Source organism: Calidris pugnax, unplaced genomic scaffold (assembly GCF_001431845.1).
Source record: "Calidris pugnax isolate Ruff unplaced genomic scaffold, ASM143184v1 scaffold398, whole genome shotgun sequence".
Taxonomy (NCBI): domain Eukaryota; kingdom Metazoa; phylum Chordata; class Aves; order Charadriiformes; family Scolopacidae; genus Calidris; species Calidris pugnax.
Genome location: NW_015091280.1, coordinates 3,080,951 through 3,106,284, shown reverse-complemented (window position 1 = coordinate 3,106,284; position 25,334 = coordinate 3,080,951). Strand labels below are relative to the sequence as shown.

The window sequence follows — 25,334 nt, the reverse complement described above, 5'->3', positions numbered from 1 at the left end:
TTTCCTCACAGTATAACCCTTGACCCAACTGGCCAGTAGCTAAATGTAGACCAGGCTTCTCTGCAAAGAATAGGAATGAACGAGTTGAGCTGAGCAATCTTCATGCAGTCTTAAATTTCAGGTCTATAAACCTGTTTCTGTCACTGCATATAATTCTGTCTAGTAATTTCCCCTTGCAGAGATATCAAGGTAAAGTGCTACAATTAGGCAGCACTCCTTCTACTGCTTTTTCTGAAGGACATGAATTCTGAAGAAAAAAGTGCATACTATCACATCTTGGGCCTCCTGCTGCATAATCCCTCTCCTCTTAAACAAAGTGCCAGAAATCAGGGGGGTGAAAAAGCATCCACTTGAACAGTAAATCAGGTGTGTAACAGTGAAAACCTGCAAAGTGTGCTGGAAGCAGAGAATGTGCTCATGTGTAACCAACTCACCCAGACCTACATTCTTCTTCCACCTCAAACACCCCAGTTCAGAGTCAGAAAGTGCAAATGAAAATCCAAGCTTCAAGCTCTCTCTTGGGATGCAAAGCATGTTCTCAGTCTCTCACTTCTCCCACCTCTGCACAGCCATGCTCAATACCCAAATACACTTTTATCATTAAGCCAAACAGGATCCCCAGCTTTCTCTTTCAAGCTAGGTTCTCTTCCCAATTTATCCCTGGAGGCATCACAGGCTGTGTAACTGCATATAAGCCAAGCATTATGAAGATAGACTAATACCTGTGAAGGTATAAAAGTTACTTCAAACCTAACCAAGGCTACAAAGGCCATCTCTTTACTTCTAGCCATATTCTTCCCTCTGATGTCTTCTGTCTTTGTGGGCGAAAGCTGCATGACTGTGTCAAGCCTCACACCTAAAAGCAGTACAACACCAGAGTGCTGAAATGCATTCAAGTGGCCCCAGGACACCAGAGCTGCCAGCGAGCCATTTCCAGACCACTGAGAGGACGGGCACATTGGGGCAGCCCCTCCGGCGGGGTGGGGGAGCCCACGCACAGAGGGCTGGGGGTGTTTCTCCTCAAAAACGCCAGATAAGGGGCCAACACCCGTAAGGGCAATCAGAGGGCCTATTATTCAGGTGAAGCTTCCCCCCACTCCCCGAAGAGCCCACGTACCACCCGGGCTCGGGCCAGCACCGAAGGCCTGCCCAAGGGCGCCCGCCAAGGCAGGCAGCGCTCCCGGCGGGGCTGGGCCTAAAGGCGCAAGGCCGGCCCGGGGCAGGCCCGGAAAGGCCTCCGGGCAGCGGGCGGGAAGCGGAGCGCCTGCAGCACCTCCGCACACCCCCACACGCCCCACGGGGACCCCCACTCTCCTCCCCTACCCCAGGGCCCCTCCGGCGCAGAGACGGGGCAGCGGCCCCTCACAGCCCTCCCGCCCCAGCGACGCCATCAGGAAGCCGCTCTGGGCCACGGCCGAGCCCCCCGTCCCCATACCGCCCCCGGCCAGGCCAGGCTGTGGCGGGCGGGCTCAGCAGAGGGGCAGGACCGCCGTAGGCCTAAGGATAAGAGGCAGGAAGACCCTGGGAGGGCTTTTTACAGCGATAAGGGCGGCGGGGGACTGGAGGACAGCACGCAACATATGTCCCGCTCAACCGAGGCGGCGGGGAAGGAAGAGAAGGGTGGGTGGGCAGGCAGCCCCGCCTGACAGCCAGGCCGGGCAGCGGTTTCACCTACCCGCCGGCAAAGAGATGGACTAGGGTGTCTCTCTGGCTCATTCTCGTCGCCGCCTGCACCCGGGCGGGAAGTACGGAGGGCTGCCGGGCGCTTCCGCCCCGCGCTCGGCCGAGCCGCGCTACGCAGGGCCCAGCATAAATACGCACCGCGGCCGGGCGGCGTCCTGCGGGGAGGAAGGGGGGGCGGGCTCCGCCTCCCGCTCCGGGCCGCTGCGGCACCCTCCGGCGCGGGGGCCGCCCTCATGAATATGCAACAGCTCCCGCCCAGGTAAACAGAGGCCGCCATTGGCCGGGGGGGGTACGACGTCACCGCGCTCCGCCTGATAAGGCGGGCGGGGAGGCGGTTAACGGCTTTGCTGAGGCGCGAGCGGGGTGGGTGGTGGTGCGGTAACGGGACTGACCATCCGTTCTGTGAGGGGTCTCTCCGGGGTCCTGTGGTAAATGTCTCTTCCAGGAGCTGCCCTGCCTTGTGGCGGGCTTTGCGCCCGGCTCTCTGAGGCCCCCGATTAGCTGTAGCTGCTGGTCCTTTTCTTGAGGTGCGTGCTGGCCCTGAGGGAAGGTCACCCACAGCAGGCACAGAAAACATGGGGAAGAGGGATGTGAAAACCAACCCTTGTGCCCTCCACGTCCCAAAGCAGTGGTATTAGCAAGGCAGTCTTAGCTTTTGCTTCCTTGTATTTTTGCGTTTTAGGTTGTACCCTCAGCTGCTGAAGCAATGCATCTCCCCAGAGAGACACCTAGGCACTGGCTCCTTGGGAGTGTTTCGGAAGTGAGTATTGTGACTTGTTGGATGATTTCTGTCTTGCTTTCCTTCAGAAATACATGGGTAAGGAAAAACAAATAATGCTATGCAGAATAAATCTTAGCATCACTTATAAAATAGTTGTCCAAGTCAACATTTTGAAAGTCCAAGCACCTAAAAGCAAATAAATGACGACCTAAAATCTTCATGAATGTCTACATCATAAATACAATGTTCTTCCAAAATACAAGGAGCTATTTCATAGTAGCACAACAATTTTTAATCTCTGTATTAATAGAACAAGCATGCACTTCGAAGCGGTGACTTCTTAAAACAAAAGTAACCTCCTCCAAGAAGGTGAGCTAATGTAGAAGACATAAATAAGGTAGAAATATAATGTGAAACTTTGCAGGAGTGGAGGGAGTTGAGGAGAAGATGGGTGGGATAAGACTTCGAGAAACATGTGAGATGTGGAGATGCTGAGGGAAAAAAGTGGTTACATTGAACTGACACAAGTAAAAGTAGGACAATGTTTTTGCAGTTGATATTCTGCATTACTCCTCCACTCAGCATGTAGTTGAAACTAGCGAACAAATTATGAGAATTGTTCCAAAATAGAATGACAGGTAAGATTCTCAGAAGCCTGTAGTATTCATACATGATACATGTTAAACTTAACATTCAAAAGGTGAGAAAGGGTCACGTGCAGCTTGGCACAAGATGTCACACAGGAAAGAGTAAATATATTCATGTTATTTAAAACAGGTAAAATATTTTGAAAGTACTGGAAACACCCTACTGATGATTTTATTAAGTGCTGCATGAAAGATGAAGGGTCATATGCCAAATACTCAGTTTGAGGTCACGGATCCAAATTTTTTCCAATTCCCTCAGTAGCTTAAGAGGGAACAGAAGATGAGTTTTCTGCAGGCCATGTGATGCCATCCAGTGAGCACATGTCCCAGTAAACTCAAAAGAAGATTAAAAACCAGACAAAGACTCTGCTTTATTCTGACTCTGTATAGGTGAACTCCTAATCTGGGAGCTATTAACTTTATCTGGTGCTTATGGCTTGCACTGTGACAAACGAAAAACTGTAATTCGATGATTTTTAAGAATGCTTACTGTGTAGTAAGAATAAGTTGAGTTATTAAAATGTTTTATTTACATTATTTGATGCTTTGTATTTTTTTTTAAATTCCATCTTTTTATAGAAACTTTAACTGTTCCATTGACGCTTTTAAAAGGCCTGAACTGAAGTATTTTTAATTTTCATTATGAGTCTGAAGCACTCTGATTCAAAAATGATTTTGTAGTTTCTTGAGAGCTGTCTTTAACACTACTTTTTCTTCGATTCTCCTTCCTAGGCTGGACTTTCTGGATGGACTGTGTATCCCATAATGTTTGATGGATATGGATTCTTACAGTGCATTTCCCCTTTCATCCATCAGGGAGAGGTAAGTGCAGAGAGGAAATGCCACATGGGATAATACTTGAGAGGCTAGAACATAAATAAAAACATCCAAATTGTATGTGGTCCAGTATTCAAAAGATCTTACTTATCTGAGTCTTTGTAAGTTTCTACTTTTTTTTCCCCATAATTTTATTGCAAAACCTGAGTAACTCCCCTACTGAATTCTCTGTCATTTTTACCTATTGATTCTTTAGAAATAATAAAAACCCCTATCATTCTGTTGGAGTTTGGACTTACTTTTCCTACCTGCTTAATGTAACTGAGGCCTGTAATAGGACAGACCAAAGTTGCAGTAAGTGTTAAAATGTGCCACAAGAAATTAAGCCCTTGTTTCTATGTTTTCTAGCTCTGATTTTTTTTTTCTCAGGGTACCATCCACACAGCATGTGCTGCACTTTTCCTCTTGTAGCCTTTGAACAGAAAACACCCTTTCTTAAATTTCATCAATGGCTTTCTGTGTAGGAAAAAAAAAGGCAATAAACCCCACTTTCCTACCTTTCCTGATACAGCTTTTTTTTCTTCCTGCTCTTTTATAGGAGCTTAAGGTGGGATAACACGTTTTATGCAGCAGAATTTTTGCTGCTATTTTTCAATTAGGTTTCTAAAAATTTCATTTGTCTTTCTCTTCTGAACTACTGTATTGGATTCTTGCTCTTATTAGGGTTATAATGACCCTCTGTTTTTCTAATATGACCACATTATACAAGTTTAAAATATACAGGAAATGAGATCGTAACTCTGCATTTGAAACATAGATTTAGTGTAGTCATGGCTTTATTTACCCTTTAATGTTCTTTAAACAAGCACTTGGTATCTTTTGCCAGTGCCAAGGTTAACCCTCATAAAACAATAGAAAACAATATTACTGGGAATGTTATCTTTCATGTCTTTGTTCCTCATCTGAATGCAGCAGATTTTAATTTCAGTCAATTGTGTGTAGCATTTCTGGGCCCAGAGTTATTTTTCCTTCCACTGTAACATACACAGCACAGAGAGGGCATGTCCAAAAGGTATTGCCCACCACCTTACTTAGCTACTTGCCTCCTACAACTACCATTTAAATCAGCTATGCAAATCAAAATGCCTATATCTTGTAGGATAATTTGTGAGAACTAAGATGGGCTTGAAGTCTATTTTCCCTGCCTTGCTGGTGAAAGTAGCAGAGAACTTACTGCACCGTCTTTGTGGAAGTTAGGAATGGATTTATTTTTATCCGGTCAGTTTCCAGTGGTTGAGTTTGAGCTGATGGGCTCCCCTCATGTTTATCACCTGCATGTTTAACAGTTATCTCCTGCTTTACTGTCAGTTCATTTAAAGTGAATAGTAGCCAGCTGGAAGGTGAAGAGTTGTAAAGCACGAAGTAAGGATTACAAACTAGATTAATTATAAGGAGAAGATGAAAGACAAAAATTGCGGTAAAGAGTTTTCCAATGAGGTCTGTTTGAGCATGGTTTCATCAATTTCTACATAGGATTTATCAGCTTTGTATCAGAACTTAAAAATTGAGTAGTTCCTTTGTGAAGGAAGGGTCTACCCTTAGCTAGGTGTAAACTTGGAGCCTTAGAGTACAAAAGTCCTAGATCAAAGAGGAGAGGGAGGTGCAGGAGATTGTTTAGCAAGTAAGGTGGCAGAGACTGCAGGTGGTTCTGTGTGGTAAAATGCTAAACAGTAGAGTTATTAACAGCCAAATGAAGAAACTGCTAGGAGGAACCAAAATGGCTAAAGGTAGGTGGTACTGCAGGGTCAGCTGCAGCTCACATGAGGCCTTGTAAAAAGTACACTAAGTGAAATAAAGCCCTCGGACTTGGCAGCAGCAAAGTGTGAGTGGGGTGTTACTCCTAGGGGGAAAACTGAGCTGCACTCACAGGGAAGTCAGAAAGCAGGCTTTAAATTACGGGTTTTGTGCTTTGGAAAAGGAATAGTAGGTGACTAGGGGTTTCCTGTTTTCATATTCTTTGCTGTGTTCTATGAAGTGCACTTTTTAAAGTCAGTTGATTCAACATTTGTGAGGGGATGAAGTATAGCTCATTAAACAGTCAACATTAATATAACTGTAAGTCTGGCTGAGAAATAAGGCTCAACCTAGTGTTTATTAATGATACTGAGAAATTGAGCGGCTTCATTACTGCTAATGAAGGCCTGGCAGAAGAGTTAAATTTAGGTTTAAACTAAGCTTCTTTTTTTTTTTTTTCTTTTAAATACAAATTTCCTGATATTTTATCTAGATTGTTTCCATAAACTGTTCAAAATGGAGGAAGATGATGGTTGTGCTTTCACATACAGTATTCCTTTTCTCTCTGCTGATGTGTTCAGACAGATTTTCCATGAAGAAAAAAGAAATTTAGACGTATAAACCCCAAAATCTTAAGATTGCCCTATAAATAACTCATTTTCTGACTTGTGTGACTCAGCCTTGAGTGATAAATACCATCAGCATAGATGACGGGATTAGGTATTTTTGTTGCCAGGAGTTGGGTGTATTTTAAGTTGAAGGTCTGGAATCATAGCAGGACATCACAAGGAATGTTTTTAGCTCATAAAATGCACTGATTCTGAAAGTGGATAAAATGGGTGTGTTTGTACTGCTCTTTTGAAATGGTAGAAGTGGATTGGTGTAATGGTGTCAAGTACCATAGTTGGAGGATTTGTATGCCAGCCTAGCAAAAGCTGACCACTTAACCCTTCTATCAGTCTGTATATGAATAGATTTTTAACTCCATTTCACAATTAATGAAGCAAAATGAGACAAGTAAAATGTTTAACCAAACCCACAAATTCAGAACTAACCTTTTGACCAAGAAAACCAGCATGGAAACTGTAATAAACAACTTTCTCTATACTTTGTGTAGGCTTTCTTTTTCTTGAGAATGAAGCAGTCTTTGTTCCTTGAGGAAACACACATTTGTATTGCTCAGTGGCTTGTTTGTTCGAAGTTTGTAACTTACAGAATCTCTTTGGAAATATCCAGATTATAAAGCAGAAGATGATAGGGAAAAAGGATAGTAAGTAGGGAAAGAAGAGAGGAGCAGCTGGCCTTCTTTAAAAAAAGGGGTGGAGGTATGAGTAGCATGAAAATGAGGACTGGGAGAGTGGTGTATTTAAGGCTGAGAAAGAACAGAAGGCAGCATGATTTGCAAACAGGGTGAAGACATATCAATATCAGGTCATATCAATTCCTGAAAGTGCTTGTTAGGGAGATTATAAGACCTATGTGTTGAAAACTGGATTTTAGAATTGGGAACATCCGGATATTTACCCGAGAGACAAGGAAGTAGTTAACTCTGTTGTACTTGGCCTTTGTGAGAACTGTGGAGAACACTTTGCAGGATTTAGGCTGTCAGTTTTCAAGACAGGTGTATTCAAACTGAATCAGGTGTACAGAAGAGCCATGCAGGTTATCTGGAAAATGGATGGCTTATCGTATCAGAAAACACTTAAAAGATTTGGTTTGTTTAGACTGGGTAAATAAAGGCTAAGACAAGATATGATCGCTGCCTATAAATACGTCAAGGGAATAAACTACAGGGACCAGAAAAGTAAAATACCACATAAGCTAAAGGTCAATATTAGCAGAGTTACCAGAGGTCATGAATAAATTCAGGTTGAAAAAAAGAAGAGAGTCGGTGAAGTGGTTTTCTACAGCCCCTGGAGTCTAGAATGAAAGATGGAAGTATTGTATGCATCCTATGCTCAGATGACTCAAATTGTGAGAAGATGGGTAGGTTACACTGTTGAGGCATCCCTCTTTTGAAAGATGCAAATCAATCATGCAATTCTGTTTTAGCCCATCTCTAAAGCAGGGGCTTCTGTCCTTGGCTTACTTTGAGAGTGGTGCATAAATGATGTCCCATGGATTGAATATGAGATTCCTGATGTGAAAATTACCAAAGACTTGAGAAATTTACTCACTCCTAAATAGAATGAAACAGAACCTCTGCAAGTTTTCATCAAAAGGCAGAAGGAAGAGCAACTAATTTGGAAATGGTGAATGTGTGACTGTAGCTTTTGCACAGTTGGAGTAAGCAAAACCAGGGAGCTTAATAATAGTTTGGCTAGTAACTGTACCTTATGGCTGTGATTATTACAAGAGGCTGGGTATAAGTGGAGAAGAGGGATCACAGCAGCGTATGTTGGTCTCTGGTGAGTTGGCCTTAAGGATTTAATGTAAGCAGCCTGATTTAGACGACTGAGCAAATCCAGCCGTCTTAGATGTGCATGAAGGCTATGGAAGTGTTTTCAGGCCACTGGCAGTTGCCTAGGTAGTTAGCCACCTTGCTGCTCTCACTTGATAAATGTGGCTTAATAATTAATTCCATCTGGAAGAGATGTTACTTTCCTATCTTGTCTAAGCCTGGACAAGGAATCTGCTGACTCAGGTGTACATTAGGGAGCTAAGCTTCATTATTGATAATGAACCGATTAAGGAAGTATTGCAAGGAGGCTTTGCTTTTGTCAAGAGATAATGTGTTTGAAGTTTTAGTATGTAGCTGTATGGTATAGTGTTTGTTTACTGGGTTGTACCTTGGATATTATGCATATGACACAAAGTTCAGAGCCTCAATTTTGAAGTGTATCAACCACAACTGCAATGAAAACTGTTAGATTAGCTGCTGTTACAAATCGGGGGATGTTGAACATTGTGAATAGGTTGTTTATCCTAACAAGGCAAATATTGCTTCAAATTTCTTTTTCAATATATGAAGTCTTCATTATTTTCTATAGGCTGTGGAAATGGCTTTCATGTTCAATTCTTCTGACAGTCTCCTCATTTACTTCAAGAATGGAGGGGGTAAGGGAGAACAAAGTTTGGTTTTTTTTGAAAAGGGTAATAGTTGTCAGATTGTAGTTTTCTGCCCCCGAGCAACCTGTGGGAGTGATTTTTTTTGCCTAGAAAAGGCATAAGAAATGGAGAGAGCCTACTTACAGTGTAAGCAATGCTTAACAGTGCAAAAAAAGGAAACTTACGAATTGTTCTATTTTATTCAAGACTTTATGGAATACTGATTTACTTGACCTTTGAGAACAGATTAACAAGACTATGATGAGCAATTAATTGTAGCTCTGGGACAGGGCATCAGGTCAAACAGATGAAATCCTCACTTGTTGTGGGGTTACATAGCAGGTATAGGCTTGTGTAAATTCTGGGAATACATCATGACCCCAGAATCAAACCCCAAATATAACTCCTCCTTTCTCAGACCTGTGGTTTCCTCTCCTGTAGAGCACAGAATTGCTTTTATTATAGCTGTTCTCTAATTAATTGGGCACATTTTTGCCCAGTGAACCTCAAGTACTTGCATTCGTATCATGCTGTAAATCCCTTAGCCTTGGTGAAATTGCATTGGATTAATTTAGTCTCATCAACCTTGTGGAAACAGCAGTGGGTTTTGTGATGTTATACCAGTGATGATGGAGATATTTTTATATTTATATATATTTTTTTATACTGACGGAGATGTTTTTGACAAATTTATCTTCAAATCTTAGCTAGATTTGGTGATCATAACTGTGGTGGGAAAAACTATGTTTAATTTGTATGTATGACTAAGTGATAAGGAAGTTTCATTTATTATCTTGATTTAATGATAAAACATATGTCTAACAGGGTGTATTTTTCCCCATGAAGGAAACAGAAATTCCATATAACCCAGCACAATTGGTGGCCTACATTTCAAACCCCCTATTTTTAATCATACTACGAAATTTTCCATCTCTCTTTTTAAAAGAATCTTTTCAATTTCCATCTGTCAAAGATAAGAATTTCTGGCTAAGAATATACTCTTTATTCTTTCCCACAATGTTCTTCCAGTTCTATTTCAATCTTACCCTTATTTTAGTTTGCCATGTGAGCAAAGCAGTGATCTGTTATGTGTTCACAAAGCCAAGTCTGTGTGTGATTATGTAATACACATGTGCTTCCACTATCTCCAAACAGAATTCATATGTTCCTAAACCCAGCTGTGTAGTACAGTACTGACTTTGTTTCCTCTTCTTCTTCAGGTTCTGAGGCTAGATCAGTAAAAGTTTGGTTCCTCGTCTGTTACTGTGTTTTATCCAGATTGGAGCACAAGGGTGAAGTTCTGAGATGTTTGGTCACAATTTTTACACGAAGTGGAGTCTGATGAGAGATTTGCTGTGTAACTTGAGGCTTATATCTTTCTTCCATTAGAGCTGATGTTTTGAATTATTTTTTTTGTAAGTTACTACAGATCAAGCTTTAGTTACTAACAACCACCTATCATTGCCAATAAAGGAAAGGGCAGCCCCACTGTAATGACGGTACAGACTTAATTAAGAGTGTTGGTGAGAGGAGCCTTTGTATCGCAACTGTAGTTTCTCATAGGTAGGAAAGATTGTCAGAGAGAAAGGACTGAAGTTTTTAGAAGCCAGTATGAGTTTGAGTTTTCAGTAGAAGAGATGGCATGGATCCAGCTATAGTGCATACCCACACCACATACCCATGGATCCAAAAGTCTTATTTAAGCTTAGACCTGAGCCTTCAATCCTGACCTGAGCTATATTGCAGGTATATCCCAGTCCTATTCGTTAATTATTTTTTGAAATTCTCAGTTTGACCTTTGATCTGACTTGTTACCTTGCTTTTCCCTGATGATCACAGGACTGTTGACAGGACCTATTGTCATCACCCACCTTGGGTGCTATGGAACTCTGCCCTGTGGGTGAGCTTGCTGCCCTGCCAGTGTTGTGGCCATCCTCGACTCCCCCAGCCTTCCCTTAGGGAGCAGCCCAGCTCTTGCTGCTCCATCCCACGTTCACAATCCTTGATTATCAGGCTGAGGCCCTATAAAAGAGCTACTGATGTAACCCTCATAAAGAATATGTCAAACCCACCTTTGAAATATATGTGTGAAAAGCAGTTCAAAATATACTGATGGTATGTAAAAAGCTATGTGGTATTTACAGGAAACTTATTATGCAAGGAAGTTACTGAAACTAATTGCAGTGATATATTTAAATTGTTTGGAGGGGTAGAGGGTGCGAATCCTGAGATTTGAACATATGTTAAATGTTAGAAGTGAGAATTTCAATTTCACCTAACATATATTTAATGTGAACAGATGGAATTTTTGTTTCCTAAATCTGTTAGTTGCTTTTAAGAATTCCATCCTTCAGTGAGTCCATGACTTTTTCCCCCCCTGTGACTTAGTCACATATTAGAAAGGACTGGAGATCCGAGGATATGTTTCTATTTTCTCTTTAAGACTTTCATAGAACAGCAAATGAATTGCCCTGTGTATGTGCAACTTTCTTCCATAAACATAATGAAAAACTATAGAAAATAAATAATGAAAACTGCTGGATTACCAGTGAATGAAGATGATAGACTTGACTTCTATCTGTTTCTTTAAAAGACAGCATATAGAGGAACTAACAAAGGGTTGTTGATACATCATGGCAAATTTTAACACAGAATCATTGAAAACTGTTCTCTTCTGCACTTTTTGCATTATCCTGCTTGTAGTTATTACTGAGATTTTCTAAAAGGAGGAACTGTGTTTCCAAGATCAGATGACAAATATATGCCAAAACCTTTATATATGAAGAATTTTCCAGCACTGCCAGCTGTTGACATCATTTCAGAAACATACTTAGTTTTGCTTGTGATATCAGAATGAATTGCTGTGGAAGTTAATTTGCAATCTCAGCTTAGTTCTGGAAAGAAATAGAAGAATAGGTTAGAAATATAGATCCAGTTTTTTCCTCCTTTTTGTCACTGCTTAGAAGAAACAAAATTATTGCTTACACGGTATGTTACTCATAGACCTAAACAACACTGGTGTATAATGCGGCAAAGGAGTATGTACTGTGATGTCAACAATATGCAATTAGGCATCAGTCTGTAAAAAAAAAAAAACAAAACCAAAACACCCCCAAACCAACAAACTATTAGGTGATCAGAAAGCTTATGAGGTCAAATAAACATATCCACTGTTTTGACTACAGTTTCCAAGAACTTCAGTAGTTGGAATTTGGGTTGCAATCTCAATAGAGGCTTGACTTAGTTGACTTTAGTGATCTTTGGCCAGGCACTGAACATCACAGAATTTGGCTCTACCAATTGACTTCTCACGATAAATTGGTGGTGATGCACATGTATGTGAATGAAACACTTCAGTTTGAATAAAAATGAGCAACCCTCAAACAGTGTGACACTTCCAGTTCTTCAGATGCTACACAGAACCTAATTCACACTGAATATAATCAGTTACAGTTCAGTGTTGGCTAATCTTCAACTGAAATCAATAAATCAGTCTGGACAGGGAGAGATTAGGCAAGTCAGAAACATGTACTGTGATGTTTGCTTTTGTAGTCTTTTTGAGAGGTCAGATAATGGAGACACCAATTAAAAGCAGGATAAACGTCAGGCTTCTTCCAGTGCAATAACCTTTTCCTCTCTTTAATGGAAGTGTGAACTTAGCTTTCAAGCAAGCTGCCAGATCTTTGGTTATGTTTATATCCAATATATCACAGACATGGCCAGTGAAAACTTGTATGTTTAAACTTGTATTATAGAAAGCAGAGTGTAGATTTTGAGTGAAAACATCAATTTTCAAACCTAATTTACAGAAAGCAGTGGTTTTTTTCAACTTCATTCACTTTCCAGTGTTCCAATTATATCAATGTGACTTCAACATTCAGAATAAAAGTTGATTGTGATGCATGTATGTGTGAAGGAAATACTTCAGTTTGAAGAAAACTTAGCAAACCTCAAACAATGTGCCACTTTGAGTTCCTCAGGCTCTAAGTGGAATCTAAGTATGTTATCTCTTAAGTGTCTTTGTCAACAATGATAATTTTTTCTTTGGGGTGAAACTACAATATTTATCCATTGACCTGTATTATCTAGGATGTCTCATTTAAATATCTTTTTTTCCTCCATTGCATTGTAATCCAATGGACTTGGTAAATACCACGGTTTCTTCTTCCTCAGATACAGTTGTGCTGTCTGTCTTTTTTTTCAGGGCAAAGGGGGTATTTTGATTCCCAACCTTGTTTTATAGGCCCCAAACAGTGATGCCTCCAGTAGTCAGAGGTGCCATCACTGAGGCTGTTGTTTAGCAAGTATGTGCAGAATCAGAACATTTGTTGAGAAGTGATTTGACAGTGAGTTTGTCTGCAAAGCTAGAAAGCATGTTGCTTGTTCTGATTCTAAGGGCCTGTAGTCTTGGGCTTGTGGAGGAGAGAGAAGTACATCAGGGACTTTACAGGGTTGTGTTCCTCTCCACAACAGATGTGGTCATTTGGCTGTAGCTCAGAAAATTTACAGGCATCTTATTAGAAAAGTGAGCCAAACTCACAGAGCAACACCCTCTGGTAGTTGATGGTGATTTCTTACATTGTTTTTGATACTGCACAATTATTATGCAAGAAGGCATAGCCAGCTGTGAGACAGATGGAGCCACATATGTTTCCACACCCAAGAGGGAGGGTTGTGTACAGAGCTACAGTCAGGAATAAGGCTGAGTGAATGATACCAAAGGTTATTCATACAGAGATGTCTGGATTTCTAGATAAATTAACTTTGGATTGTATTGGTGATTGGTTGTTTTTGTGTTACCTTTCTGACTGTAATAGAGTTCTTCTTGCGTTGAAGTCTATAAAGCAGTAAATACTGAAGAAGTACTTGGAGATTATTCTGGTTAGCAGTCTGAATTCAAGAATATTGTATGACTTGTGCACGTGGTCTCTTTCCCAAATTGGGGATGTCTGTGCCACTTTCCTCCTCCTCCCCAAAACCAATGGCACCTTGCTGCCACCACTACCACTTAGAAAAGTCTAGTGTGAAAAGAGATGCCGTGTTCTTTTTCTCTCTCACTTGCTGCAGCACTGAAAAGCTCTGCAAAAAGAGATTAGAGCTGCTGCTGTGCTGAGCATTCAGGATTGGCCAAATGTGAGGATGAATTCATTGTTTGTGGGGCCTTTTCTCCCCTAGATCAATCAGAGCACAGAAGAGTTGCAGAGACAGGAAAACAGAGCAGCCACCAGCCAGGCTTCTGCTTGCTTGCTGCAGGCTCAAGCAGAGAGAAGGAGGTTTATTCCACATTGCTCTGATTCCAGTCAGCAGTGCCCTTGGGCACTGCTCAGTGCTATAAGCAGGCAGATCAGGGAGTGCCAGTATTACCCAGGCCACCTAGAGTACGTGCCATCTCATAGCCAACATGTGTCAAAGGAGTGCTGTTTGTTTTTTTTTTAAAGTAAGTGATCAGATTGTTATTCTCTGTTATAATTCCTTCTTGAATCTTTTGCCTTTTTGGAGACAATAGGACTAAAAAGATTTGCCAACATAAAATTAGAACAGTGCTGTGGAAAATTGAGCTCCCAGAGCGCATGCAGCTAGGAGCTGCTGAGGGCTGAGTGAATGCACCAAAGTTAATTTGCAGATAGATATCTGGATCTTTCTAACAAACCCCCCTTCCCTGTTACAGTCAGCGTAAGGTACCGTGCTACTATTTCTTCCTTTTGCAAATAGGAAGAATCACTGTTGGTATTAAAGCAAGCAACAGAGACTTTCAGATGAGAAAGATGACAGTAAAGTTTACAAAGCCAAGTGTTGTCAGTAATTGTAAGGCTTCCATTCCTAGGCTATTCAGTTATTTCCAAAGTGACTTTAAAAAATAATATAACGTTTGAGGACAGATGTTTTATATCTTTTCTAATTCATCCTAGAACAAATCACATGCATATGATCTATAATTTGGTTTTATTTCTATATTATGTATCACATGCACTTTCTTGAAGAGATGTTAGTCTGTGGAAACACTCAACTTAAAGCTAAAATTGAAGAGCTTCAGGTGACTAACGCTGCTAAGGAGGAGGTTGCATTGTCTTGGGTAAGACTAGTCTGCAAGGGATAGGTATTAATGCAATCAACAAAAGTAATTCTTGAAAGCAGGGACCCTATAGGCTGATTAATTGTGCTTGTATTATAAAACATCTTCAAGAAAACTTACTGGCCAGGTAAGAGGTTGAAAATGATTTGAGGTGGGCTGTAAATATTAGCATACCTAGCCTATTATTGGGTCACTGCTGAAAAGTGGAGGCACAATTCGGGATGATGAATTAGGTAATGGTGTTCCAGTTTAGCTGTGCGTTTCATTCCAGCCACAGCTCTACCAGAAACAACAACATAGATGAACAAATAAAACAATACAGATTCTGCTACGTGACATTACACAGTGAGTGTGTTAGATGATTGGGGAGACGTAGGGGTCCTTCCTTCTATTTCAGTCATGTTCTAGAGAACTAGCCAGCTAGAATGTGGTTTTTTTGCTATATCCTGTAACATCATTTCTGAAGTACTTCTGAGGATAAGAGACCAGATATAACGCTACATTACCTCTGTGGTAGATCAGCTCACTTGATTTCCTATCAGGATGTGTCAAGCACTGTTTAAATTGCCTAACATTAGACAGACACTTTAAGTTCTCTTGATACATGAAGTTCTACCTACTTTGGAAAGAGCTGGTAGAAAGGTACTTACCCAAAAGATACGATTCCATTTAGTCCAGCCTGTAGCAGAAAACCAGGGGACTGAACACCTGATACTTCAGCACCTACCTCTATTCTCACTTTTTACCCTTTTGGTTTCCTTTTTGTTACTGCTGTGGTCCTGGGTGACAGTAGGAGCTAGAAGAGCTGTCATAATTGTTCCCACTTGGCCTTCTTAGTAACTGAGCTGAGTAGCTGTGGCACCAGCAGCAAGTCTTCCTGCTTGGAGCCTACTCAGAAGAATTGAGAAGGCAAAGCAACTCGAGCTACTAGATGCAGAGTAAGAAACCTCTTCAAACTACCAAGCAATATATTTCAGCCTAAAGATATTGCAATAAATTTCCCACAATGTCCTGGGAGTTTTTAATTGTGCTTAACGATGTAGTTGAATTCAAGTAACTTGGGGATTTGCAGTCAGCAGTTCTGTCACCTGCAGTACTCTTTGAATGCTTCAAGAGAAATAAGTTTGACAAAGCTATACTTCATAGGGGCAGTGGGAGAAACTAGCTCTTTACTTTGGAAATGACTCTGTCCTTTTGTGAGTGTGCAGGCACTGACAACAGAGAATGCCAGTGACACCAATGTAGCACACTCCTGCATAACACCTCTCCAGAGGCTGCCTGCTTAGTTTGTTGCCACCCACACTTTCCAATACACGCACTATTGCCCCACATAAAGGGTGAGGTAGCTCTCTGGTCTTTAATCACAGACTGCTAGGGCAAGGCCCAGAACAGAAACAAGCCTTTGCAGTCTTCATGTTACATATGGAGGGAAGGATGCACTGTGGATATTTAGTAAACTCTAGTAGTTGAGGGAACACCACTGTGGTTCTTGTTAGAGCTTTAGTAATACCAAAAAATGTACCTCTGTCTTGAATGAGCTGAATCTTAGCTACCTTTCTGCCTGTCCTGTATGTGCTGGTGGGATGCTAACCATCTATATTTGGTTAGAGGGACCTATATGAAACTGATGTTGGCATTACCACAAAAATCTTGCTCAGCCACTTAACTCCAGGGTCTTTGAAAGCAGGAGTGTCATCAGTCAATTGTGATGACATTCACTACAATTAGTGAAATCAGTAACACCATTAGGGGTGAAGGTTTCAAGGTTGATGAGACTCTTTGAAATCACCACCAGGATGCCCAGTTACTCGTCTTCGGTCAGCAAGCGGTTGTTCAAGAAACAAGGCCAAAACAACCTTTTCAGAGTACTATGGCAGCAGTTTGTTGTGAGCATCAGGGAATGCCTATAGAAGTTAATGTATGCTTCTCACTAGCAGTGCTTCAGACTAGCAGCTTGGAATGATATTGCTCATGTTGCCAAATGTTTAAGATGAACTTCAGAAAGAAATGAGTGGTAACCTTTGGAATAATTAAATTATCACCCCAAAATGCATTTGGGATTTGTATATGAAATATACATTTGGCAAACTATGTGAAATGCTTATCATACCATAGTGCAGGTTAGCTGAGTCATCCACCACAAGACCAGTTCTGTTGGACAAGACTTTGTGTCGGGTATTGCTGAAAACTTCTTGCTCCTATAGAAATCACAGTGCAGGAAATAAAAAATCTATAGCTGGTTCAAGACAGATTGCAGTAGCTGCCATAAGCATTTTGTATCATTTTCAGAAGCTGTAACATAAAAACAATGAAGACATGATACTGAGAAGTAGATGTTATGCAGGGAGTCTAACCAGTTCACTTTAGTTTTGCCATACAGAAGAGCAAAGTTACTTAATCTTACAGGAGAAGAACAGCTTTTAGCAGTTTTTAAATTTACAGAAAACTCAGGGAGAAGTGGGAAAACTAAGCTCAAGCTTTGACACACAGCCTGTCCTCCTTCGGTGGCAGTTACTCTCAGATAACACCAGCTGGGTTCAAAAAAGTGATTCAGTGCTGAGTGCTTCCGTGACCTGGAACTGGGGCAGTTATAATTGACAACAGTTCCCTTTCTTGTATTTGCCTTGATAAGAAAAATCCTTTTCCTTTCAATGATGTTTTTAACTATCTGGGTAAGTTGCTGTCATCAATATCAGTGACTGTCTGCTGGTGCCCTTTGGACTCTGCACCACTCCTATTCACATGATGCTCTCACATTCCTTCTGGAGACAAAAATGCATGTTCATGCTGCTAGAGAGTGGAAACTTACTGATTGTGCAGAGGTTGGCAGAAGCTCTTGTTCCAGCCTCCTGACAGGAGCAAAGAGACAGGCTGCATTTTTGTAAGTGCTAACCAATAAAAGCCAGAGAATCATCTCTGCACTGATGATTCTTCCCTTCCTGTCTGTCCCTTTCTCCAAACTCATGACAAGTGTGCCAAACAAGAAGGCTTTTTGTTCTTCTGTCTAGTCAGTGACAGAGGTAGGGTTTGGAGCAAATGGAGTTCCATTGTAATAACGTTTCTTTTAGAGCCCAGCAAGTGCAACTGCCTACAGCAAGTGCACAGATTATGTTTAATGTCTGACACATCCATTTATATTAACATATTATGGCAGAAGATGGAACTGTTCCTGCGGAGTCCCCAAATGAATTAGCAGTGCAAATGGGCTTTCTAGTGCTTGGAGCTCTGATCACACTCCTTGTTTTAACTCTATGCTAGCCACAATCCAGACCATGGAGAAAACTGCAGTGAAACTGTGAAGTGGCTGCTCTCTACTGTTACAGTTCAATAACTGCATGAACTTTTGTCTTTATTGTAATATTAATTTACTGAAGTTATTGCCTGTAGTGGAAGTAGATACCTGCTTATTGCAAAAGCACTATCGATGTGTTGCTATGTTGGAAGAGAATAGCTCAGTGCATAGGAAGTTTTTCCCATTTTCCTTTTAAAAACATTCCTACTAGTAAGCTTATTCCTACCAGTAAAGAAAGTGGTTCAAACACCTGCTGACCCCAAAGCCATAACTATGCAGATGCTTTTGGGGAAGGCTTGGTGAGTTATGCCTGAAGGTTCAGAGCAAAGGCAGCCAGTTTCTGTCTTTCCTTCTGTCCCTTGGTGCCCTTTTTATGAAGACCTGCAAAACATATGTTTTGAACGAGACAAACTGTGGGCACTTACATAGTCAGACATGCATATTGATCAGCATTAAAGGTATGTCTCCAAACTTTCATCAAAATAGCTGACTAGCTTTTCAACTAGGTTGTGATAAACTTTTATTTTTGCAGGCATGCATTTGCATCCAGTATGCCTGAATTTATGATCTATACAAACCTAGCAGAACAAAGCCTTAGTGATCTGTAATTGTGCTATAAAAACTGCCAGGTTGATATTGGGAAATTTAAATTTAAAAGCAGATATTCTTACTATAATTCTTACAGGATAGTAAAGAATAGTAAAGAGATAAGTCTAAGTGTTTCTAAGTTGTAGTGCAGTGCTGAATGTCAATACACCGTCAATATCTCTGATAGGTATGCTTGCAAGGGAGAGGAGGATTAGTGCTGTAGCATTAGTTGAGATGTACTTTGAAGAATTAAGAATGTGAAAAACTATTTTTGTTATCAGCAAAATTCATAAGCCTTAGGTTTGTTTGAAGGGTTCTACTTTCCCAAGATATATTTTAAAATGTATTAAATACAGGGACGCAGCTTGCACTTCCAAGAAGTTAAGACAGATGAGCTGAGACTTTTCCCCTCCCTGTCTTTTTGTTCTACTTGGCTGCTGACTGTGGCCGTGCTATGACTCACCAGCTCTTCTGCATGGGGAGCGTTTAAACTGGAAGGGAGCAGAGGATGGGTGGGTGGTTGGAGAGTCTGTCCCCACACGTGTCACTCAGTTACTTCCTCGCTTTGGGGGAAGAGTACACAGCAACATGGGAGCAGTTGCTGCACTGCTCTGCTGGACAGGCAGAGTAGATACAGTTCAGCCCTGTATTAACTCAAGAAGGTACCAAACTTGGTAGATTTTTCAGCAGGACATTGATAAAAGATAGAATTGTTCTTGCATTTGTTTTTTCCCCAGCCTTGTCACTTTCCCCTCTCCTAGTTGCCTGCAGTCATTGCCATGACACCACAGCACATTTGTTATGTACTGTCTGTGCTGCAACACTATTATAAAAGGCAGTTTTCCTCTGCAAGTACTATCTCTGCTGAGAACCCCGAACCTTTATAGACTGTACTCATTTCTAAGTGACAGCACACACGACAATGAAGAGGCTAGCTTGGCTAAAGTTTGGTAGCATCTGGTTATAACCTCTGTAACACAGGCAGGGAGTCAAGTAGTGGATGGACAGAAAGTCAAGACAGCTTGAATCCCAAGATGCTGTGTTATTGCTTGGATTCTTTTGTTCAGGAGAATTTCTTCACTTTCTTCCAGTGACTTATTTTTTGTTGGCAAGTGATTCTTGTATTGTTTACTTTTTATACGAGAATTTTTTTTTTTTATGGAAAAGAGTGGGAGAAATTAAAAACTTTAAAACAAAGAGAACTTGTTTTATGGACCCGTGGCAAATATGAGAGATTATTTATGAAAGTATTTTACATTTTAAAATAAATAATTATTTATTTAAATGTTTTTACCTCAGAGAAAGCAGAGAATTCTTTGATGCAATGAGTGGCTAGAGGCCTTGTTTTGGTTGGCTAGTTTGATTTTAAGAACAAAAAGGAATTTATGGACAACTATGATGCTATGGAGACAGTTGTTTGAACTTTGGATTTATTAATAATAACAGCCTGCTGATATCCTTGAGAGAAAATCCTTGGTAGCAAAGAAAAACAAGCCCAATGCTTTCATCTGCGTTGGCAAAAGCTTTGCTGAAAATGTCACTGCTGTGAATAAAAGAGGAGAGAGAAAGAGTTGTTGTATGGTCTCCCAAGAAAAATAACAGAGATGAAGGAAGCAGTGTTCTGACTCTGATACGGATGAAGTTAAGATTAAGATTGAGCACTTGGATTTGATTGCCATGTGGTGAGTTCCCTTAAGAGTTTGATTGCTTCTTTATGTAAAGCTTGTATTTCATTCTGAAGTTACATTGTACGTTTCTCAGCGGGAGATACATCTTTGAGCTTATCTAGGAAAAGCACATAGAAGTTATGGGGAATAATCAGTTCTTCAAAAAATTGCAAAATGGGAAACCAGAAGTCCTAGTTTAGGCCAGAAATAATATTAAAGCTATAATGTAGACTTCCTCATCTTTTAACATGTAGCAGGATTTGGATTTGACTGTAATGTTCTGCCTCCTATCTGACATGCAACAGCTCTGAAGAAAATTGTGTTGACAACTTGTGATAAGGCAAAGTAGAACTTGTACTGGAAACATTCTCTTTTTCCGCCAGTTATCAAAGTCCTTGCAGCTTCCAGTCAAAGCAAACGAATCCACAACATGTATTGAACGTGGTGGTTGATCCTGAATGCTAAAAACCAACCAGCATAAAAACGCTCACATAATCACTTTGTCTGACGCTAGTTGTTATCTAATTGTAATCTACATTTCCTTTCCTTCACCTGCACCCCTTTCTTGTCTTCCATCTTGCTTTCAAGTTTCTATGTGCCCAGCTTTGAGCTGTGCTTACCAACTCCCTTTGAGCCTAGCCTCAGCTGCAAGCAGGCCCAACCTGTGGTAGAAAGGGCTGAAAATTAATTTGTTGTGGCAGAGATACATTTGAATAGAAGCAGACAAGGACGTGCTTTATTAAACGTTAGCTCTCATACTGCCTTCCAGCAAGGCAGAGCTGAAAACTGTAGCCCTTTTAAAAGCAGTAATGCAATTACGTGTTTTATAAATGCTTTAAAAACCATTTAGTGAAAATCAGCCATTTCTGTTATTAGCAGCAATGTTGGGGAAGGCAGTGGATGGCATATTTCAAAGCCCCTCAGCACTGGGGTGAATAAACCAACCAAAAACACCCAGATAACAGTACCTTCTAACTACTAAGTATGCATCTGGTAAGTATAAAGTTACTACTACTCGACTACTACTACCACCACCACTAAGCAGATTTTATCTTCAGGGCCTAACAAGTGTAGCTTTTGGAAAGTTGCTACTTGTTTCTGCTGATGACTGACTATGTGGATAGGCACAAGCTATATTACAGAATATTTTGTTAAATCTGAGAAATACTGAGCATTATAATCCAGAAAAACATCTATATATCCCACCGCCACCCCCCCTGAGATTGGTGGGATTGTTGTGTAAGGCACATATTGGGCAGATAGCAGATACTGGTAGATAGATAGCGTATTGGGCAGATAGCAGATTGGTGCGTAAGGCACATATTGGGCAGATAACAGTACCTTCTAACTACTAAGTATGCATCTGGTAAGTATAAAGTTACTACTACTCGACTACTACTACCACCACCACTAAGCAGATTTTATCTTCAGGGCCTAACAAGTGTAGCTTTTGGAAAGTTGCTACTTGTTTCTGCTGATGACTGACTATGTGGATAGGCACAAGCTATATTACAGAATATTTTGTTAAATCTGAGAAATACTGAGCATTATAATCCAGAAAAACATCTATATATCTTTGTTCCAGCAAAGGTCCCTTTGAAAGGGCTTGAAAACTGTGCTCTCCAAAGTGCATCTGGAGTCCATGTAGTCAACAGGATTGTTTCTGCTGACTTCATGGGGCTTGATATAACAGTATATATGAGATGGAATTTGTATATTTCATACGCATTAGTCACAGAATTAGCTCTACAAGGAATTTGAAAAAATGCACACCCTCTGTTAGTCTAACAGATTATTGTTTATATAAAGATGGAAACTGGCAGGTTTTTTTTAAATAATCCCACAGTTCATTTCTAATATTAGTAACAAATTATATAACCCCTGTTGTGTGAGTCATAAAGAAATCTGGATTAGAGATGTCATTTCCCAAATAATGGCTGCTTAGAAAGTTTCCATTCATATGCTACTCATGTTTTTCTGCAGATTTTGGCTCAAACAATGTACACTTAATATCAGAGTAATCAGATGTCACACAGAGGGTCAAACCCCAAACAGATTTAGTAGCGGCTGGGATGGTGTGAAACCTATCTTTTAGCTAGAAACAAACAAACAAAAAAGGACAAAGGCATGTTGTGCAGCTTTACAGATGCTTTTCTGAAGCCTAGGTGGTTTGTATTCCCAGGGGTTGAAGTGCTTCACCTATTCTAGTCCCAACCAACTCTGAGACTTTTGGCTTGTTTGCCCCAGCACAGCGGTAGTGGGACAGCAGGAGCAGGATGACTGCATTCTAACAATGATGTGTGCTGGCACAGTTACTTGGGGTAGCTGTCTGAGTACTGTCTGCCAGGGTGCCAAGTCCACACACACCCAAGCAGCTGTAGTCACTCACATGATGTTAATTAAACCATAGGACTGAGTTTCTCAAGTGCTTCTGAAATAGAAGAGTTAAAAATATGCATGGCAGCACGGAAAAAAAAGGCCGTATCACTGCTGCCTAAGCCTATTTGATTCATTATAGTCCCAACCAACTCTGAGACTTTTGGCTTCTTTGCCCCAGCACAGCGGTAGCAGGACAGCAGGAGCAGGATTACTGCGTTCTAACACTGATGTGTGTTGGCACAGTTACTCGGGGTGGCTGTCTGAGTACTGTCTGCCGGGGTGCCAAGTCCACACACACCCAAGCAGCTGTAGTCACTCACATGATGTTAATTAAACCATAGGACTGAGTTTCTCAAGTGCTTCTGAAATAGAAGAGTTAAAAATACGCATGGCAGCACGGAAAAAAAAGGCCATATCACTTCTGCTGCCTAAGCCTATTTGATTCATTAGGAAGGAAAACAAAAAGGCAGTTCATAAGCCAGCAATACTTCAGACAAATACACTTTCGATGCTAGGTGTGTACAAGGCTTCCTGTTTGCACCTTCTGCAGGTGAAATTCTGTCTCAAATATCCCCTCGTGATATGGGGCACGCAGGCAGCAGCAGATCAATAATGCTGGGTGTGACTTCAGTGGCTATTCTGATCCCTTCCTTATCACCTCATTCCATTTGAAAAGTCTGTAAGATAACTCTGTGGGCAGGGAGGGATTCTGCTTCCTCAGAGAGACAGGGCAAATGAACAAACCTGTTTGGATGTGAGACATAGCTGGAATGGGCGAGGTGTTGCATTCACAACCCACTGCGAAAGTACTTAGTTGGTCAGGAGAGCTTTCCAGTTAGCTGCAATAGTTAACAGTGCTGTCCAAGGGTTATCAATATCAAACATGAAGCATTTGCATCAGAGGTGGAAGTTCATAATCTTTTAAAATAGGATTACAGTGGTCATGGAGAACAGAACCTTTTTACAATAGAATTTGGGTTGTAGAAGAGTGCCTAGTCCCTGGAAAGCGTGGACTGAGCAAAAATCACTTTGCCAGCATTTAGGGGAATGCTGACGTTAATGTAGATGGTTACTGCACCTCAGGAGGGGATGGGATTGAAGCTCATGAGGCTCCATCACCAGAGGGGGCTGCATACATTGGGTAGCAGTAGGTGAAACAGAGAAATACATGTGCCCACATCCTAGGTGACCTCATGATGCAGCTTTATGCTGCTGTATGTGATACTATATCTAACAGATCAGTCATGGTCACAGCTAAATGGACCAAGAATACTTTAGTACAAACACTTACCAAGGAGGCTCAACCTATGTATTCATCCTGTGATGAGGGCGGATAAATATTTGCAAGTGTATGAATGGAATTATTTCAGCTGCTCACAATTTAGCTTTGACCCTCCCCTTTCTGCAAAACAGGATAATCTAGAAGAGACATTTGAAACCAGGCATGCATATTCAGAGTTTACATTGACCAATTTCTGACTCAAAGCATGCCTCACAGCATGAGTCTCCAAATGTCTAAAAACATAAAGCAAAACTACATAAATTGTTTGTCTTCACTGGGATTAACACCGGCATTTACAAGACAGGTGTTATTGCAGGTGTTTAACTAGAGGCTTATGAACTAAGGCAGATGCTACTGCTTGTTGAAAACTTCCCTTGACTCAGCCTGAGATCTGCCTGACTTGCTTAGCTCTTGGAATGAGCTAATAGCAAGGCAAGGAAAAAGATTCATTTTGGTGATTCAAAGATTAACAATTTGTGCTATTTCCCTTCAGTTCTATGGAGAACAGGCAGAGAGGAATAGGTTGGTTATGTTGACACACACTGTGGCGCTCTTTGACCAAAACGGGAAGGAAATGTAATAGTGTAGCTGGTTCTCTAAGTGTTAACAAAATAAGACCTATGCTTCACTGATCCCAAGGGCACACTGAAGTTGCTCTGAAAACAGCAGTTCTGCTTTCTGGTATAATCTATTCTCACTGATACCTGGTTTTATTTATATCACAAGGGTACTTTGTGCACAGAATGTGCTGCTGTGATGGCATTACCTGGCCACCAGATTAGGAAAGAAAGCAACCCTTGATAGAAAGTAGGTATGGGAAGAATGGTGTTATTTCAATTACATTTTAAGAGATTTTTTTTTTTCCCACTCTAGTTCCCTGCTCTGTTCTGCTAGAAATCAGAAAGTATGTTTAGTTTTCGGATGGGTTCTCTTTTCACTTGCTCTGGTCAACAAGTCAGTCCAGAATATATACAGTGGCATAAAAGGTATGAATGAAAACAACTACCAGACTTTGGACTGTGAAATAAACAAGGTGTATGTGCAACCACTGAACCTTCTTAATATTGTGATGTTTGGCTACTGTGTTACTGAAGTTGGCCTCACAGTTGCAGTACCACACTAGAGTAGCCAGTATGAATTTAGTACCCTTTGCAGTGATGCTCATTTAAGTGACTTGCTTAATTCAGATACGATGCCTGGTTCTTTGTGTCAAACACTTTCACCTCAGAGTAGGACTGGTGTTGATCCTCTTCCCATGAGGCAGAGAAAGCTAATGCATTTGGGAAAAAAGCACAAACCAAACAAACTCTCCAAATGGAGTTCCTTTTTCAATGCTGTCATACCTATTTTATAACATTACTTTAAATTAGTAGTGAGCCACAT

General features: G+C 41.0%; 2 protein-coding genes across 2 annotated transcripts in view; one reads left to right on the top strand and one right to left on the bottom strand.

Annotated features, from left to right (window-relative positions):
• The window catches only part of SLC25A36 (solute carrier family 25 (pyrimidine nucleotide carrier), member 36), a 33,541-nt gene extending 31,681 nt beyond the window's left edge, over positions 1-1,860 (bottom strand). Inside the window, exon 1 of the mRNA XM_014960640.1 lies at positions 1,676-1,860. Within this exon, the coding sequence (XP_014816126.1) occupies positions 1,676-1,716 (41 nt within the window). The 5' untranslated portion in view covers positions 1,717-1,860. The remainder of the gene's footprint in view (positions 1-1,675) is intronic.
• A 197-nt stretch (positions 1,861-2,057) lies between these two features.
• The window catches only part of PXYLP1 (2-phosphoxylose phosphatase 1), a 116,622-nt gene continuing 93,345 nt past the window's right edge, over positions 2,058-25,334 (top strand). The window contains exons 1-3 of the mRNA XM_014960641.1: positions 2,058-2,210; positions 2,366-2,443; positions 3,784-3,873. The gene's annotated coding sequence lies outside the window, so the exon portion shown is untranslated. The remainder of the gene's footprint in view (positions 2,211-2,365; positions 2,444-3,783; positions 3,874-25,334) is intronic.